The sequence below is a fragment of the Carassius auratus genome, chromosome 13 (genome assembly GCF_003368295.1).
Source record: "Carassius auratus strain Wakin chromosome 13, ASM336829v1, whole genome shotgun sequence".
NCBI lineage: Eukaryota > Metazoa > Chordata > Actinopteri > Cypriniformes > Cyprinidae > Carassius > Carassius auratus.
In genome coordinates, this window is record NC_039255.1 from 2,606,722 (window position 1) to 2,626,440 (window position 19,719).

Here is a 19,719-nt window from a genome sequence, read left to right on the forward strand (position 1 = left end):
AATACAATTATGGCCCATGAAACCTACATTTGCAGTATCCATGTGATTCTTCATAGACACACCATTACTTCACTTGCAATTCAATACCTTCTTAAAAGAGGCTCACACAGTTACAAAACAAGCTGCTAAAGAGTTATCTGACCTGGTAGAGCATCCCAGAAGTCTTGAAATACAAGTATTGCCCATAAAACCTACATTTGCAGCAACCTTGTGTTTCTTCATAGACAGACTATTATTTCACTTCCAGGGTAATTGCTTTCCAAAGAAGGCTAACTCTGTTACCAATCAAGTTGCTAAATAATTATCTGACCTGGTAGAGCATCCCAGAAGTCTGGAAATACAACTATTGTCCATGAAACCTACATTTACAGTATCCATGTGATTCTTCATAGACACACCATTACTTCACTTGCAATTCAATACCTTCTTAAAGAGGCTCACACAGTTACAAAACAAGCTGCTAAAGCATTATCTGACCTGGAAGAGCATCCCAGAAGTCTGGAAATACAAGTATTGCCCATGAAACCTACATTTGCAGTATCCATGTGATTCTTCATAGACACACCATTACTTCACTTGCAATTCAATACCCTCTTAAAAGAAGCTCACACAGTTACAAAACAAGCTGCTAAAGAATTATCTGACCTGGTAGAGCATCCCAGAAGTCTGGAAATACAAGTATTGCCCATGAAACCTTCATTTGCAGTATCCATGTGATTCTTCATAGACACACCATTACTTCACTTCCAGTTCAATACCTTTCCAAAGAAGGCTATCACTGTTACCAATCAAGTTGCTAAATATTTATCTGACCTTCTTCATCATATCAAAAGTCTTAAAACAACAAGTATTTGCTCTTAATGATACATTTACAACATCTTTCTATTTCTGCATAGAGACACTGACCCTCACTTCCAGTTCAATAACTTTTTAAAAGAGGCCCACACTGTTACAAAACAAGCTGTTAAATAATTATGTGACCTTGTAGAACATATCAGAAGTCTTGAAATACAAGTATTGGCCATAAAACCTACATTTGCAGCATCCCTGTTTTTCTTCATAGACACACCATAACTTCACTTCCAGTTCAATACCTTTCCAAAGAAGGCTATCACTGTTACCAATCAAGTTGCTAAATAATTATGTGACCTTGTAGAACACATCAGAAGTCTTGAAATACAAGTATTGGCCATAAAACCTACATTTGCAGCATACCTGTGATTCTTCATAGACACAGTATTACTTCACTTCCAGTTCAATACCTTTCCAAAGAAGGCTCACACTGTTACCAATCAAGTTGCTAAATAATTATGTGACCTTGTCGAACATATCAGAAGTCAGGAAATACAAGTATTGGCCATAAAATATACATTTGCAGCATCCCTATGATTCTTCATAGACACAGCATTACTTCACTTCCAGTGCAATACATTTTTAACAGAGGCTCACACTGTTACAAAACAAGCTGCTACATAATTATGTGACCTTGTAAAACATATCAGAAATCTTGAAATACAAGTATTGGCCATAAAACCTACATTTGCAGCATCCCTGTGTTTCTTCATAGACACACCACAACTTCACTTCCAGTTCAATAACTTTCCAAAGACGGCTCACACTGTTACAAAACAAGCTGCTAAATAATTATGTGACCTTGTCGAACATATCAGAAGTCCTGAAATACAAGTATTGGCCATAAAACATACATTTGCAGCATTCCTGTGCTTCTTCATAGACACACCATAACATCACTTCCAGTTCAATACCTTTCCAAAGAAGGCTATCACTGTTACCAATCAAGTTGCTAAATATTTATCTGTACTTCTTCATCATATCAAAATTCTTACAAGAACAAGTATTTGCTCTTAATGATACATTTACAGCATCTCTGTATTTCTTTATAGAGACACTTACCCTCACTTCCAGTTCAATAACTTTTTAAGAGGCTCACACTGTTACAAAACAAGCTGCTACATAATTATGTGACCCTCTACATCATATCAAAAGTCTTAAAAGTACAAGTATTTGCTCTAAAAGATACATTACAACATCCATGTAATATATATATATATATATATATATATATATATATATATATATATATATATATATATATATATTTATATACATATACATATATATAAACCATACAGAATATTGTACTAAGCATTAAACCTGAAACAAATTAGACATTTTTTAAATTTAAAGGAAAACCAGGTTTTATTTTATGCCACTGTCCATGGTCCTGATGCTACTTCTACCTTAACATTTCCATAATTTTGCAGTATTTGCCCAAGTTAACCCCAAATCACTTTGTTATTAAGCACACTCCAAAGGGAACACTATACCATGGGGATTGGCTTATGTAATACATTTAGTTGACTTTGAAAAGCAGCTATGCATATATATATATATATATATATTGGATGGAGGGGAGAGAGACACCAATGAACTTCTCAGCTGCTCTCACTTGCGTTGCAGAGTCTTTCAGCAGGACGCGTTGCAGGCGCCATATCACACAGTGATGCAGCTCGACAGGATGGTCTCGATGGTGCCTCTGTAGAAGGTGTACATGATCGGGGGTGGGGCTCTGGCTCTTCTCAGTTTGCAGAGGAAGTAGAGACGCTGCTGTGATTTCTTGGCCAGTGCTTCTGTGTTTCCAGTCCAGGAGAGGTCCTCTGTGATGTGCACACCCGGGAACTTGGTGCTGCTCACTCTCTCCACAGTCGCACCATTGATGGTCAGAGGAACATGCTGAGTGTGTGCTCTCCTGAAGTCAACAACAATCTCCTTTGTCTTCTCCACATTCAGAGAGAGATTGTTGTCTAATGGGACCCACCACAGTCGTGTCATCTGCAAATTTAATAAAGAGGTTGTAGTTGTGTGATGGTATGCAGTCGTGGGTCAGCAGCTTGAAGAGGAGGGGGCTCAGCACACATCCTTGGGGGGTCCCAGTATTTAGTGAGATGGTGCTGGATGTGTTACTGCCGACCCGTACTGCCTGAGGCCTTCCAGTCAGAAAGTCCAACAGACGCACCGCAAAGTGTTAAACCTAAGCTGGACCAGTTTGTACTGTAAATGAGCTGTTGAGGGATGATTGTGATGAAAGCTGAACTGAAGTTTATGAACAGCATTCTGACGTATGAGTCCTTTTTGTTTATATGTGTGAGTGCTGAGTGGACTCAGTGACGATGGCATTATTGGTAGACAGGTTGAACCGATATGCAAACTGGAAAGGGTCCAGGGAGGGGGGAGGGCAGACTTGATGTGGTGCATGACTAGCCTTTCAAAGCACTTCATGAGGATGGGAGTAAGTGCAACAGGATGGTAGTCATTGAAGCAGGATGGAGATGGCTTCTTCATGACTGGAATTAAGGATGGTAATTTTGAAGCTTGTGGGAACAACAGCCTGACTAAGTGAGATGTTGAAAATGTCTGTGAAGACATCAGTGAGTTCTGCTGCACAGTCTCTCAGTACATGCCCAAGAATGTTGTCTGGACCCGGAGCTTTGCGTGCGTTGATCCTGCTGAAGGATCTCCTCACGTTGTCTGGGGTCTGCGTTATCACCTGGTCACCGCGAGGAGGTGGAGTCTTCTGTGCAGTGGTGCTGTTTTGTTGCTCGAAGCAAGGGAAGAAGGTGTTCAGCTCATTCAGCAGAGAGGTGTTGTTGTCACAGGTCTGTGGTGGGGGCTTGTAGACCATAATGGTCTGTATCCCCTGCCACAGGCTCTGAGTGTCTCTGCTGTCACTGAATTGATGGGCTAACTTCCTGGAGTACTGTCTCTTAGCCTCTCTGATGCCGCAGGACAGGTTGGCCCTGGCTGTTCTCAAGCCCACCTCATCTCCTGCTCTAAAGGCAGTGTTCCATGTCTTCAGGAGTCTGTAGACTTCACCTGTCATCCACGGTTTCTGGTTGGCCCAGACAGTGATGTTTTTTTTTTTATTCAGTGATGTCATCATCTCAGTTAAATAGTATCTGTGCAATCTTTTGCAATCAAGTCAACGATATTGTTTTAAATGAAGTGTCCCCAACTAAGCAAGCCAGAGGCAACAGTGGCAAGGAACCAAACCTCCATCGGTGACAGAATGGAGAAAAGACCTTGGGATTGACCAGGCTCAGTCGGGGGGCCAGTTCTCATCTGACCAGACAAAACCAGCAGTTCAATGTCAGGTTGCAGCAAAGCCAGATTGGAAGAAGAATCATCTGTTTCCTGTGGTCTTGTCCTGGTGGTCCTCTGAAACAGGGTCTTTACAGGGGATCTGTATCAGTTGGGGCTGTAGTTGTCCTGGTCTCCGCTGTCTTTCAGGGATGTAGAGGTCCTTTCTAGGTGCTGATCCACCATCTGGTCTGGATACGTACTGGATCCGGGTGGCTGCAGTGACCCTCTGACTTGGATACAGACTGGATCTGGTGGCTACGGTGACCTCAGAATAAGAGATAAACTGACTAAGATTAGCGTAGATGCCATTCTTCTACCGATGTAGCAAATACATCGGGTGTTATGGGAAGTGTTCCCGGTTCCGGTTTACCTTGATCATAAGTAATAATTATAATTGATAAGAATGAAATATTAAAATAAAAGGAACAGGAAAACAGACTCGGGGTTACATCATCTGAATACACCACACAATTTTTGTCTGATTGGTACATGTAAAATGTTTTTATATCTTATGTCAACAATTCCACCCCCACCACCCGTAAAGGTCAGCGCAGGGTTGATATGACATGACAATGAGGTGATACAGATAAGCTCAGTTAAAAATACAGATGCAACTGTGGTTTCTTATCCTACATCCTGTTGAAACATTAATTAATGATAAGAAAATGTACCTTATATGTGTCAACTGAAGAATATAAATAATATAAATGAGTAATCCTTGAGTACACCAAAAGACTAATATCAAACATAAACCAAACATTACAAAAGTAATTCCATAACATATCGAATACGCAAGACACCTTTATTGCTGTTTAAACACACTTTCAGCATAAGCTCCTATAAGAGCTTACCAAAAAACGCTTGTTTTCAATTTACATATGAAGTCAACAGGCAGAAATGGCATAGTGAATACCCTGGTGCTTTGCTCCTCTGTTTGGCCTTTTTCTGATTTTACACATACAGAGCAAAACACCTGTTTTGACACTGCAGTTATTAGAAAGTAGATAGGATTATAATTAATCTCTGTGTGTCTAACATGGAAATAAACTGTTTGTTCAAAGTGCTTTATACCTGATGCCAGCAAAATGTCTATGGCCAACCTTTTCCAGTAGTGGCACATAATCTCCATGCAAGACAGCACACACATTCAGTACATATACAGGCCACTCTGTTGGGTACAACTGTTCAATTGCATGGTAACACAAATTGCTAATCAGCCAATCACATGGCAGCAACTCAATAGATTTAGGAATCTAGATGAGGTGAAGACGACATGCTGAAGTTCAAACCGAGCATCAGAATGAGGAAGAAAGGGGATTTAAGTGATTTTGAACGTGGAATGGTTGTTGGTGATAGATGGGCTGGTCTGAGTATTTAAAAAAAAAAGGTGGATCTACTAGGATTTTCACGTGAAACCTTCTCTAGAGTTTACAGAGATTGTCCATTGAGCGGCAGCTGTGTGGACGAAAATACACTGTGGTGGTGTAATGGTGAGAGAGATATTTTCTTGGCACACTTTGGGCCCCTTAGTACCAACTGAGCATTGTTTAAATGCCATACCTGATTACTGTTGCTGACCATGTCCATCCCTTTTTGATAACAGTGTACCCATCTTCTGATAATGCACTATGTCACAAAGCTCAAATTATGTCAGACTGGTTTATTGAACATGAAAATAAGTTCACTTAACTGTAATGGCCTCCACAGTCACCAGATCACCACATCATTATGTAGCAGCTTGTTTTGTAACCGTGTGAGCATCTTTTAAAATGATATTGTACTAGAAGTGAAGTTATGGTGTGTCTATGAAGCAGGGATGCTGCAAATGTATGTTTTATGGCCAATACTTGTATTTCAAGACTTCTGATATGTTGAAGAGGGTCACGTAATTAGGTAGCAGCTTGTGTTGTACCCGTGTGAGCCTTCTTTGGAAAGGTATTGAACTGGAAGTGAAGTTATGGTGTGTATATGACGCAACACAGGGATGCTACAAATGTATGTTTTATGGCCAATACTTGTATTTCCTGATTTTTATATGTTGAAGATTGTCACATAATTATTTAGCAGCTTGTTTTGTAACCGTGTGAGCCTTTTTGAAAAAGATATTGTACTGGAAGTGAAGTTATGGTTTGTCTATGAAGCAACACAGGGATGCTACAAATGTATGTTTTATGGCCAATACTTGTATTTCCTGATTTTTATATGTTGAAGATTGTCACATAATTATTTAGCAGCTTGTTTTGTAACCGTGTGAACCTCTTTGAAAAAGATATTGTACTGGAAGTGAAGTTATGGTGTGTCTATGAAGCAACACAGGGATGCTACAAATGTATGTTTTATGGCCAATACTTGTATTTCCTGACTTCTGATATGTTGAAGATTGTCACATAATTATTTAGCAGCTTGTTTTGTAACCGTGTGAGCCTCTTTGAAAAAGATATTGTACTGGAAGTGAAGTTGTGGTGTGTCTATGAAGAAACACAGGGATGCTGCAAATGTAGGTTTTATGGCCAATACTTGTATTTCCTGACTTCTGATATGTTGAAGATTGTCACATAATTATTTAGCAGCTTGTGGTGTAACCGTGTGAAACTCTTTGGAAAGGTATTGAACTGGAATTGAAGTTACGGTGTGTCTATGAAGAAACAGGTATGCTGCAAATGTATGTTTTATGACCAATACTTGTATTTCAAGAATTTGTAACCGTCTAAGCCTCTTGTAGAAAGTTATTGAACTGGAAGGTGTCTCTCTAAAGGCACAACATGCAGGTGCATCTCAATAATTAGAATGTCGTGGAAAAGTCCATTTATTTCAGTAATTCAACTCAAATTGTGAAACTTGTGTATTAATTACATTTATAAATAAAATAAAAGTAGTTTAAGTCTTTGGATCTTTTAATTGTGATGATTTGGGCTCACATTTTACAAATACCCACCAATTCACTAGCTTTACAAATTAGAATTCTTAATAGGACCAATAATAATAATAATAAATTAGTACAACAAGTATGTTCATTTACTGTACATGTACTCAATATTTGGGAGCGGTTCCTTTTGCTTTAATTTCTGCCTCAGTTCGGTGTGGCATGGAGGTGAATAGTTGGCACTGCTGAGGTGATATGGAAGCCCAGGTTTCTTTGGCAGTGGCCTTCACCTCATCTGCATTGTTTGGTCTTGTTTCATCTCAACAAATTAGAATATGGTGACATGCTAATCAGTTAATCAACTCAAAACACCTGGAAAGGTTTCCTGAGCCTTCAAAATGGTCTCTCAGTTTGGTTCACTAGGATACACAATCATTTTTGGCCCCTGCCTGCACTGCCAAAAGCACCAAAAGTTGGTTAAATGACAATGGTGTTGGTGTGCTTGACTGGCCAGCAAACTCACCAGACCTGAACCATATAGAGAATCTATGGGCTATTGTCAAGAGGAAGATGAGAAACAAGATACCAAAAATTGCAAATGAGCTGAAGGCCACTGTCAAAGAAACCTGGGCTTCCATACCACCCCAGCAGTGCCAAAAACTGATCGCCTCCATGCCCCGCCAATTGAGGCAGTAATTAAAGCAAAAGGAGCCCCTACCAAGTATTTAAGTACATGTACAGTAAATGAACATACTTTCCAGAAGGCAAACAATTCACTAAAAATGTGTACTTATGAAGTATTCTAATTTGTTAAGATAGTGAATTGGTGGGTTTTTGTTAAATGTGAGCCAAAATCATCACAATTAAAAGAACCAAAGACTACTTCAGTCTGTCTGCATTGAATTTATTTAATACACGAGTTTCACAATTTGAGTTGAATTACTGAAACAAATGAACTTTTCCACGAAATTCTAATGTATTGTGATGGACCTGTATAATACAGAGATGCTGTAAATGTATATTTTAGAGAAAACACTTTTACTTTCAAGACTTCTGATATGTTATAGAGGGTCAGATAATTATTTAGCTACTTGTTTTGTAACAGTGTGAGCCTCTTTAAAAAAGTTATTGAACTGAAGGGGGTGTCTCTATGAAGAAAAACATACAGTATAATACAGGGACGCTGCAAATGTATCTTTTAGAGCAAATAATTGTACTTTCAGTACTCCTGATATGACGAAGAGGGTCAGATAATTATTTAGCAGCTTGTTTTGTTTTGAGACTCCTTTAAAAAGTTATTGAACTGAAGGTGTGTAAATAGAGAAACTGAATACAGTGATGGTACTGTACTTTTTGAACATCTATATTAAATACTTGTACATTAAAGACTTAATGTATGTAATTGAGAGTCAAATAAATATTTTGCAACTTAGCACTAGGTTCCTTCTTTCAAAAGCTGTTGAAGTGGATTGTGGAAAAGTCATTGTGGAAACCCATAAAAACATTGATGGTACAAATTTAATATATGTGAAGCACAAATTCTTATAAACCATCTTGAGGAAAGTTTTGCCATAGTTTTAGAAATGTTCATCCAAAATCAACATCGTGTTTGCTGTCATGATTTCTGAGTACTTGTCAATAATCTGATGGATTCAGTACCATGCAAAGTGACATTTCTGCAGGAATGTAAACATCAATCAATGCACATGAATTGTGAGTTTAATGTTAAACAAAGATGTCATAAAACAGAAAAACATAAAAGAGTTCAGCCTTTTTGCATTTTCATTCAACACCTGGAGAACACTGTTACACTGTTAAGTCTTTATCATACTTAAAATCAGAAAAACAGAGGTGAATAAAACAGCAAGACATGGGCTTTAGTATGTTCTGTAGTGTCCAGACTAGATGTTCCAACTTGCTTCAGAGAAGTTGACCCATGCTTTCAAAACCTATTGAAATAAATTATATAATTGTTAAAACCAACAAATCAACACAGTTCTTATTCATTTGCAGGCAAATAAATAAAAACAGTTGTGTTTTTATTTATTTTTAATAGAAACACGTAATTTGTAGATAGTCCCTCAGATAGGCGATGACGTCACGACACTCCATAGAGGTAAGCGTGTTTATCAGCGTCTTTAAAACGTAGAGTTCGACATAAAAATGTGTTCTGAAATGTACTCATCATGGTCGGTAATGATACTTGACCGAAAGTGTCTTTTTCAAGTGCATTTTAACAAAGTTATTGAACGCGGAAGTCCGAATGTCTGAATATAAAACCAACTTTACCCAAGTGTGTCAATGGGCTAGCAGTGTAGTGTGAATTGTTACTTTGTTCGTGAACACAGAGTGCAAACTTTGCTTTGATTCACACTTTGATTATCTGAGTCAGTTTGTTCTGTCTGCATGCAGGCGTCCTTGTGTGGGGTGAGTTCTCTACTAATTTAAAACACTGAAAGGTTTTATCGTCTGCTTTTCCCCTTTTAAAGTTACGCTCGTAGCGCTATTCTGTACTTGCCTCTTTGGTTTACAGTAGGTTTATTCATGCTAGAATGTGATTCCGTTCATTGGTTCTTGTTATGTTGCCTGTGATCTGCATTGCTTGGTTTGACCCGATTACTGTTGTGCACATTGAGAATGATCTTCTCCTCCTGATTGAGAAGAAGTGTGTTGGACCAATCAAGACCTTCAGCGGTCTCACCGTCATCAGTGCTGATTGTTTCTGGAGTTTTGTTTTGTGTTGGGATGGACTGAGGTGTTTGTGGCTCAATGAAGCTGATCTGATCTTCATACCTCATGTACTCCAGGAGCCCAATGGAGCTGGAGGGTCAGTGGTGGAAAGGGGAACTTGCAGAGGACATCCATCAGGCCCTGCGTTACAAAGTTTGTATTCCTGTTATTATGTTGCTATTCGGTGCCACTTACCATGTGTTATGATGTCATGCATGTTTGTGCAAATGAACCTTGCACAAATCTATAATTACATAATTGTCATAGTAGTGGAAGTGTCTATTTGTTTTTTATAATGTTATGCATGCATTCATGCATACTTGTGCAACTTAACTGAATTTATGTAAATACAACTTGAATGCATGCATTTACAACTTTACAGAATTCATGCAACTTTACAAAAGATATGTAAGGGCAACATGAATGGATGTATATTATGCAAGATTAGTGAATTCATGCAAATGTAACAGTTCTGAATTCTTGTAAATTAATTTGAATTCATGCATATGCATGCATTCAAGTTGCATTTACAGGTGAAGGTGCAGGTGAAGTGACATGTGGCCAAGTATGGTGACCCATACTCTGAATTTGTGCTCTGCATTTAACCCATCCTAGTACACACACACACACACATACTAGGGTCTTACCTCAGTACTGAAGGTGCTAGTGAGTGCTGGTTATTCAATCCCCACCGTGACAATTCCTGCTGGACCTGAGACTCAAACCTGCGACTTTCAGGTTACAAGTCCGACTCTCTAACCATTAGCCTACGGCTACTACATTTCAATGAATGAAGTTAAATCGCATATGCAAGCATTAAGTTGCATTCACATGAATTTACTAATTTTGCATATGCATGCATTGAGGTTACATTTACAACTTTACTGAATTCATGATAATGCAACTTAACGTAATGCTTGCATATGCAACTTCTGAATTCATGTAAATGCAACTTCAGTGCATGCATATGCAACTTTCCTTGGCTATTGCATGCATGTGCAACTTAAAGTGATTATTGCATATATCAGTATTATAAAATATTTTTACTGCAGTGTGGTTGTCTCACTTGATGTCCTCAGGAGCTGTGCTTGCCTGTGTACAAAGGACAGTCTCCACAGCTGAGTCTTAGACGATATTTCGCAGACCTTATTGCTATAGTCTGCAATCGGTTCAAGCTGTGCCCTGCGGCCAGACACTTGGCTGTTTACCTGCTGGACCTGTTCATGGACCGCTATGACATCTCAGTACAGCAGCTTCACATGGTTGCACTGTCCTGCTTGCTTTTGGCCAGTAAGAGTCAAACTCCCATTATTGATCGTGACTGTAACATCACCAGAAAATTTACATAATTCCTGCTCTTATTGTGAATGATGCACAAAGCACACCACAGAACATTGTGCCATAACCACTCAGCAACCATTGTTTTTAATCCAGGTAAGTTTGAGGAGAGAGAAGACCGCGTCCCGAAGCTGGAGACCCTGAACAGTCTGGGCTGCATGAGCTCTATGAACCTAGTTCTGACCAAACAGGGTCTCCTGCACATGGAGCTGCTGCTCCTCGAGACGTTTCAGTGGAACCTGTATCTCCCCACAGCTGCTCACTTCATCGAGTACTACCTGCCGGTCGCCGTGAATGAGATGGACCTGCATGACGGCTGGCCCATGGTATGCATGGAGAAGACCATGCAGTACATGTCCAAATATGCTGACTACTTCCTAGAGGTCTCTTTACAAGGTGCGGAGTTTAATTCAAATGCAGTGCATTTTCAACTGTTGAATGTTTTTGTTATTTTTTATTAATGGAAAATTAATACATTTTTCTCCTTCAAGACCATGCATTTCTGCGATTCGTCCCGTCCCTGGTTGCTGCAGCGTGTGTGGCCTCCTCACGGGTAATTCTGCATTTGTCCCTGACCTGGCCTCCGCGCCTCCAGCGTCTGTCAGCGTACACCTGGGAGCAGCTGCTGCCCTGCGTGGAGAGACTTCTACTGTGAGTTTCACCCAGAGTTGTTGTCCTAAAACAAAAGCCATCAAAATGGAATGCATGTAAATAAAGTTTGAATGCGTGCATGTATAACTTTACTGAATGCATGTAAATGCAACATGAATAGATGCATATACAACTTTACTGAATGTGTTCAATTTGCATTTACATGCATTCAGTAAAGTTGCATAAGCATTCAAGTTGTATTTACATTTATTCAGTAAAATTGCATATGCATGCATTCTGAAAAGTTTGTATACGTATGCATCAATAAAGTTTAATTTACTTGCATACAGTCAAGATATAAATGCATGCATTTACACTATAAGTTGTATTTACATTTTTAAGGAAAGCATGTAGTAAAAGAAGTGCAACTGTACTGATGCATATGTATAGAAACATTTCAGAATGCAACTTGAATTGATGCATATGCAACTTTACTGAATGCATTTCAGCATTTTTTTTGTTACTTGAAATAAACTACAATACAACTTTATTTCAGCTAGTTGCGTTCCGTTTCACTTTAAGCACTCAAACTGAAAATAATGTGTTATAGTTGAATGGTTAAGTGTACACTACAAACATGGACATCATCTCTTTCTCAGTGCTCATGACAGTGACGTAAAGGAAGCAAACAAACAGAAATGCCCACAGCCGAGTGCACAGCCTGCACAGATGATGTATCCCGTCCAGGGACCGAGCGTGTCCTTGCATCAGTACATGCAGCGGCCGAACACACAATACATGCAGCAGAGCTGCCAGCCGCTGGTAGTGTCCTCTCAAGGTCCTGCAACATATCTGACACATACGGCCTCAATGCAGGTCTCCACGGCACCTCTGCATGGGCTCACACAGACACAGAGCATCGATGCTAAGGTCAACGTACCAGGCAGAGCTTACCAGATGAACCCGCTGTACCCCTGCGCTGCTCCCTGCTTCGACAGGTGATGAAACCGGACAGAAAAGCATCAGACCGTTTGCACTGTTTGTAATCAAGTGTGCAATTGTGGGATTGCAAACACCATAAATCAAGCACACTGCTCTTAAATGTTACTTGAATCAAACCACTTCAGCTGCTGAATTCTGAATCCTTTTTAATTTACATGATTGGGGTGAAAGCTAGTTAATTTAAATCACTGTAACGTTCATGAGGTGTGGGGTAATCTGAGATCTGCAATATTCTAGTGCTGTTGTGCATTACCCACTGAATGCTGCCTTGTGGTGTTTCATTTGTTGTATTAAGTTTACTCCAGTATTATTATTTAGGGCCATCTTTCATAAATGAAGACATCATTGGAGTTCAAAGTAACGTTGTATAAGAAAAGAATGTGTTTTTTACTAGCACAAGCAGGTGTTATTTTGCTCTACCTCATTGAATGCAGACTATTGAAGTCTTGTAACCTTATAAAATGCACTTTGTTACAGTGTTTGTTTGTGTATTTTTTAATAAAAATGCAACATTTCTGTTGTAGCTAGTTTTTGGTTTGGGTGTTGGAATTTTCCACTGAGGTTTGTATGTTGATGATTAAAGTTCACACTTCTCAGATTCACACAAACATCCTCATATGAAGCTGTTTGTTTAATTAGTTCTGTCTCAACCACATCGTTCACTGTATGTTTTTTTTTTAAAGCATCACCATTATTATTACAAAGCACCACAACAACAAAAGTTTTTAAAACAAGCTGAGATGTGCATTCTCCTTAATTTAATTGATAATGATTATATATAGAGAGAGGGTCGCTGTGATTTTTGTCAAATAAGACATGTTCCTGGATCAACATCTTTTGATGAAACTGGATCAACATAATTTTCCAAAAAGAAAGACTTAACCAATCTGTTGGTAAAGTCATTAAGTGTCATGTCATTTAGATTAATTAGAATTTAATTTATGGTCCTGAAATACCCTGAACACTGCACAGAGGTTAAGATGACCATTGCTACATAAATAAAATACAAATTGAAACTCATCCTATTTAATTTTAATTTTCCCTTACTAAATTAAACAGTTACTGATGCTATGGACTGTGGGATTACTAACAGGCTATTAACAAAAAAATTGTCTCTAAACCTCTTTTCTCTTTATTAAAACTTGATCTATTAGCCTACATGATAGAATCAAATGCTTTGCAAATCCGCTCGAAAGACCTGAGCCGCGTCCGAAATCGCATACTTACATACTATATAGTAGGCGAAAAACAGTATGCGAAGCAAGTAGTATGTCCGAATTGTAAATAAATTTATTTTAGTAAAGGATTTACAAGCTGTCAACGAAGGCATGATCTGCGAACAGCTGACCGACGCCTGCTTTGAATTGTTAATTCAAACGACATAAAAACGCAGACGAAAGCGGTAAGAAAAACGAAAAACATCACCGATGTTCGCTCAGTAGATTGGGCTCTTTAAATTTACGCGCTGTTGTGACGACGTATGTCACGTGACAATGTCAACATGGCGGATGTAGTACGTCCGAATTCCATTCATACTATCCACATTCATACTATATAGAACGTACTAGTACGTTCAAATTCAAATGTAGTACCCAGTACGCAGTATTCGATTTCGGACGCAGCTCTGATCTTGTGATTCACGAAACGCGCTTCGGAGTCCCGATCTGAATCAAATGTTTTGCAAACTCGCTCCGAAGCCCCGATCAAATGATTCGCGAAACGCGATTCGGAGTCCCGATCTGAATCAAATGTTTTGCAAACTCGCTCCGAAGCCCCGATCAAATGATTCACGAAACGCGATTCGGAGTCCCGATCTGAATCAAATGTTTTGCAAGCTCCGAAGCCCCGATCAAAATATTCGCGAAACCCGGTTCGGAGTCCCGATTTGAATCAAATGTTTTGCAAGCTCCGAAGCCCCGATCAAAATATTCGCGAAACGCGGTTCGGAGTCCCGATCTGAATCAAATGTTTTGCAAACTCGCTCCGAAGCCCCGATCAAATGATTCACAAAACGCGATTCGGAGTCCCGATCTGAATCAAATGTTTTGCAAGCTCCGAAGCCCCGATCAAAATATTCGCGAAACGCGGTTCGGAGTCCCGATCTGAATCAAATGTTTTGCGAACTCGCTCCGAATCCCAGATTTCCGCTATAGCGTTCATTCGCTTGCCGAAAAATGGCGGAGACCAAAAGTATTCAGATGTGTATAGTGTGCCTTTGTGTTCTAATAAAAACAATAAAAACGTAGGCTATTTATCATTTCATATAGTTTTCCCACCGACCAAAGGTAGTGTGTGCTAAGCACTTCACGGAGGATAAGATCCGTGTCCAACCGGAGTACGGTCGATCTCGCACCGTGGGCTGTGCCTTCCAGGTTTGCGTTGAAAAGTTGCGGAGACGTTAAATCACGCGACAAAACGGGATGTTTGTGGTGCAGAGCAGTAAATGTCGAGGAGCACGATTACAACAGCTGTCCAGTCCCAGGTGAGTGTAATGTGTTAACTAAAACAATAACTTATATTAAAAGCTTATCGGCAAATATAGACAATAATCAAATATAGTATAATATATATAATATATGTTTTATTTGTGTTGTAGATGTAACGTTATACATTTAATGTAGCACATGGTAGCAGTTATGCTAACAGTCGAGCAGGTTAGTGAAGCTGTGTTTTTATACTTTTGCCATCATCCTTTTATACTGCTCTCTTTCTGGCTTAAGTCACACAGAATTAAAAAAGACATTTAAAGTTATCAATAAAATCCACAACAATGTAGGAAATACGAGCAGTTGAACAAACATCTGTTGTACAAGCAGAATTTAAATTATTTTATAATGGTTTTAGGTTATTTAACTTTGAATTGATGTTCTAAGTAACTGGTATATTATTGCATAAATGTGATAGCAACTTTCCAAATTAATGAGTTGTTTTTATTAAAGTCTTATGTTTAACACAAAATAATACATGTATTATTGTTTGCTTTATGTTAATTAAGTGCTCTTGCTGAGGCATGGGAAAAATAAAGGAGATGGAAAAAAACACCTGCTAGTGACATCAGCATCATCTACACACCTGCTAGTGACATCAGCATCGTCTACACACCTGCTAGTGACATCAGCATCATCTACACACCTGCTAGTGACATCAGCATCATCTACACACCTGCTAGTGACATCAGCATCATCTTCACACCTGCTAGTGACATCAGCATCATCTACACACCTGCTAGTGACATCAGCATCATCTTCACACCTGCTAGTGACATCAACATCATCTACACACCTGCTAGTGACATCAGCATCATCTACACACCTGCTAGTGACATCAGCATCATCTACACACCTGCTAGTGACATCAGCATCATCTACACACCTGCTAGTGACATCAGCATCATCTACACACCTGCTAGTGACATCAGCATCATCTACACACCTGCTAGTGACATCAGCATCATCTACACACCTGCTAGTGACATCAGCATCATCTACACACCTGCTAGTGACATCAGCATCATCTACACACCTGCTAGTGACACCATGCTTCTCTTCACCTGCTAGTAACTTGTCTGCTTTGTGATAAGCAAATTTTGCTATCTTCCAGTAAGTTTAAGCTTTTGTTACCTTCTTAGCCAGGGTTTTAACATACATTATACATATAATCTTTCACATACTTCTCAGTGTGCTTTTTCTCGCTGAATTTAATGCTTAGATTTTAGGGGGAAAATTTAAGTCAGGAATTTTTTTATAAAAATCTAACTCTTTACTTTTACTTATGATCTGCAATATCGTTTCGGATTCTGAACACGTCAGAAATCACCAACCCCTCCTGACATATCTTTCTAGTTTGGGGTAGGTATGTTGCAACAATATAACATAAATTACAATAAAATATAATTAATTGAAGCATGACTTATTGGGGTAACTGTTTTTCTTGTAATAGAACACTATAGAACTACATTCACTATAGAACAGGAACATCATTTGTTGGTAAATTTTTCATGCCTATTTTCTTCCTAGAAAAAAATTAATGTATATGCCAAAGTAGAATTCAACAACTTTAGCCGTGATCTCTGTGATCAGCTCATCATCTCTCCATACCCTCTCCACATGGAAGTCACCTCTTGTACTTGTCACAAGATCACACCAGGTTAACTAAGCCCGTAACCATCAGCTGACCGTGGAATGCCAATTGTGTGTTTCTTTCTCAGTTTTGTATGGTCCCCAATAAACTCAACGTGGGATGCCTCTCCGATTTCTTTCACATCAGGGCACTTAACCTCTACCAGGACACAGAGAGGTTCTTCATTTGGGTCCACCACTTTGCCATCTGCACCAAGGTGTGGAGCATCAGGGTGGATGATGAGACCAGATGGAAGAACGTTAACGTCAAAGGTCTCCTCATAGCGGTGAAGAACCTCTGCCTCAAGTTTTAATCCTCTACACATCGCTCTCTAGAGACCCCGACAGATGTTTACACACACTGTTTAATGCAAGATATAAATGCATTTAACCTGCAATTACAAATGCATAATGTTTCGATGTTTTAATCCCAGAATGTTGAATACTGATACTTGCATTGATAAAAGAAGTGCTTTAAGAGGTGAAATTAAAAACACCAATATCTAGACAATCATGAATTGTAACATCACTTCCTTTAATGTTTTTACAGTTGATATGGAATTTGTTTAAATCTTACATTTTGGAAAAAACAGTATTACCTGTTTATATGAAATGCTTATACAAAATAAATATGTAGTTAACTTTAAAGTATATCTACATTTCTTGCTTTCATACATGGTCATATAAAAATTTGCCGTACTTAAGTGGTAGATTTCTGCCATTTACTGGAAAACATTTAATATTACAATTTTAAACAAAAGCACTATATGAGCATTCTGAGTGATTTTATTACACTAATATACAATCAGACATCCCAATTTCTGTTTTGGTAAAGTCATTAAGTGTCATGTCATTTAGATGAAATAGAATTTAATTTAGGGTCCTGAAATACCCTGAACACTACACAGAGATTAAGATGACCATTGCTACATAAATAAAATAAAAATTGAAACTCATCCTATTTTGTTTTAATTTTCCCTTACTAAATTATACAGTTACTGATGCTATGGACTGTGTGATTACTAACAGGCTATTAACAAAAATTTGTCTCTAAACCTGCTTTCTCTTTATTAAAACCTGAGTAGCCTACATGATAGAATCAAATGCTTTGCAAATCCGCTCGAAAGACCTGATCTCAAATGATTCGCAGAACGCGCTTCGGAGTCCCGATCTGAATCAAATGTTTTGCAAACTCCGAAGCCCCGATCAAGTGATTCGCGAACCCAGGGGCGATTCTAAGATTTTGATTTTAGGGGGGCTCAGCCCCCAATAAGGGTATGATTAAAAAATATTATTTTACTATTAGGGTAGGGTTGTATACTACTAACCTTATTGCAATCCACTATTCCATTGTATTCCCTGTATTTCATATATGGGAGTAGGAGTACTGACTGAGCCATATACAACACTGTAAAAAAAACTAATACAGTTTTTTAGATGTGACCAGTCACTGGAAAATTTTGAATTGGGAATGTAGATTTTTTTTTTATTTTTTTTTTTTTTACAATAAAGACTTCCTGATTCAGTATTAGGACATTCATGTTTATCCTTTGATGATACCACTGCTTTTTCTTATGAAATGTACGTGGAAATTGGCAGAAAATTAAAAACAACATAAGGGTTCAATGACTGCAATGAATCTTGGGAACACAGTGGTATTGTGTGTGTGTGTGTGTGAGGCTGTCTGTTCTATTCTCACCTGACTGTTGCTCATTTGCAGACCTACTCCCGCACAACAAAAAAAATGTTGTATATCCATCTACAATGAAATATAAATTATTATATTTTATTATTATTATTATTATTATTATTAATTTTTAGCTTTTTAGCCTTTATAATCAACAATACGGTTGGTTATACATCAAGTCAGCCCCTGAACATTTATTTCATTTCAAATCATTTAACTAACCAGCTAATATTCATTAAGAATATAGACAAAACATGTATTAATGTAATTGTCTATTGGCAATATGTTTAATCTGTTCTATATTTATTTATATTTATTAAAAATAACATCATTATCAATTTGCCACTTCTATAAATCAATTACTTAAAAAAAAATAAAAAAAATTCACAGATCCCTTTACTCTTACTCTAATATATGTATCATGATACACTAATGATTCATTATTACTTAATACAAAATTATGTTTAATAATAGAAAACAAAATAACTCCACTTGATGTTTCTCTCTCTGTGCCATTTAGTACTTTCAGACAATGATGTGTGTCGTTAATAATTTATTTTGCATGTATTTTGCACAATAATATGTTTTCAATTTCAAAAAGTAAATTAAAATAAATCATGATCGTTTTCTAAAGTATGTTTTCATGGGTGTTAATCGCTTCATTTTTGTTGGAAGAAAAAACATCTGTCACACTGTGATAAAGGCTGAAAGTGAAAGCAGCGAAGACGTACTGGTATTGGATGCGAGAATGCGAGAACACACACACCACACGCACACACACACGCGCACACGCACACACACACACACACACACCTTGTACTCTCTGATGTTCGCTCTGCTCGGCGCCACTGTGGATTGAAAAACGCGCTGAATCCATGCAGACTCAGATCAGGGGAGGAGCCGGAACTTGATGCAGCTTGCCACCGTCTCAAATGAGTTTTTAAAGGGGACTGAAGCGATCAATAATTAATTAATCAAATAATTTTTTAGGGGGGCTGGGCATAAATTTAGGGGGGCTGAAGCCCCCCTAAAAAGGGCCTAGCGACGCCCCTGCGCGAACCGCGCTTCGGAGTCCAGATCTGAATCAAATGTTTTGCAAACTCCGAAGCCCCGATCAAATGATTCGCGAAACGCGCTTCGGAGTCCCGATCTGAATCAAATGTTTTGTGCCTTCCAGGTTTGCGTGGAAAAGTTGCGGAGGCGTTAAATCACGCGTCAAAACGGGATGT

At 38.5% G+C, this 19,719-nt stretch overlaps 1 protein-coding gene across 3 annotated transcripts; it reads left to right on the forward strand.

Moving 5' to 3' along the window:
* Positions 1–9,100: 9,100 nt before the first annotated feature.
* LOC113112332 (cyclin-J-like) lies at positions 9,101–13,208 on the forward strand. 3 transcript variants are annotated; one of them, XM_026277797.1, is made up of 6 exons: positions 9,147–9,451; positions 9,832–9,907; positions 10,834–11,044; positions 11,189–11,488; positions 11,584–11,743; positions 12,343–12,685. In XM_026277797.1, the coding sequence occupies exons 2-6, from the start codon at positions 9,839–9,841 to the stop codon at positions 12,683–12,685; spliced, it is 1,083 nt and encodes a 360-aa protein (XP_026133582.1). In that variant the 5' UTR covers positions 9,147–9,451; positions 9,832–9,838. The 3 variants fall into 3 exon arrangements, with proteins under 3 accessions (XP_026133583.1, XP_026133582.1, XP_026133584.1); XM_026277798.1 differs by lacking the exons at positions 9,147–9,451; positions 10,834–11,044 and adding an exon at positions 9,101–9,140 and having other exon boundaries at positions 12,343–13,208; XM_026277799.1 differs by lacking the exon at positions 10,834–11,044 and having other exon boundaries at positions 12,343–13,208.
* Positions 13,209–19,719: the final 6,511 nt, after the last annotated feature.

Coding starts and splice junctions, on each gene's coding strand:
- LOC113112332 (XM_026277797.1), top strand. CDS start 9,839: ATGGAGCTGGAGGGTCAGTGGTGGAAAGGGGAACTTGCAGAGGACATC. Junction 11,045..11,188: donor GTCCTGCTTGCTTTTGGCCA/GTAAGAGTCAAA, acceptor TTTTTAATCCAG/GTAAGTTTGAGGAGAGAGAA. Junction 11,489..11,583: donor CCTAGAGGTCTCTTTACAAG/GTGCGGAGTTTA, acceptor TTCTCCTTCAAG/ACCATGCATTTCTGCGATTC.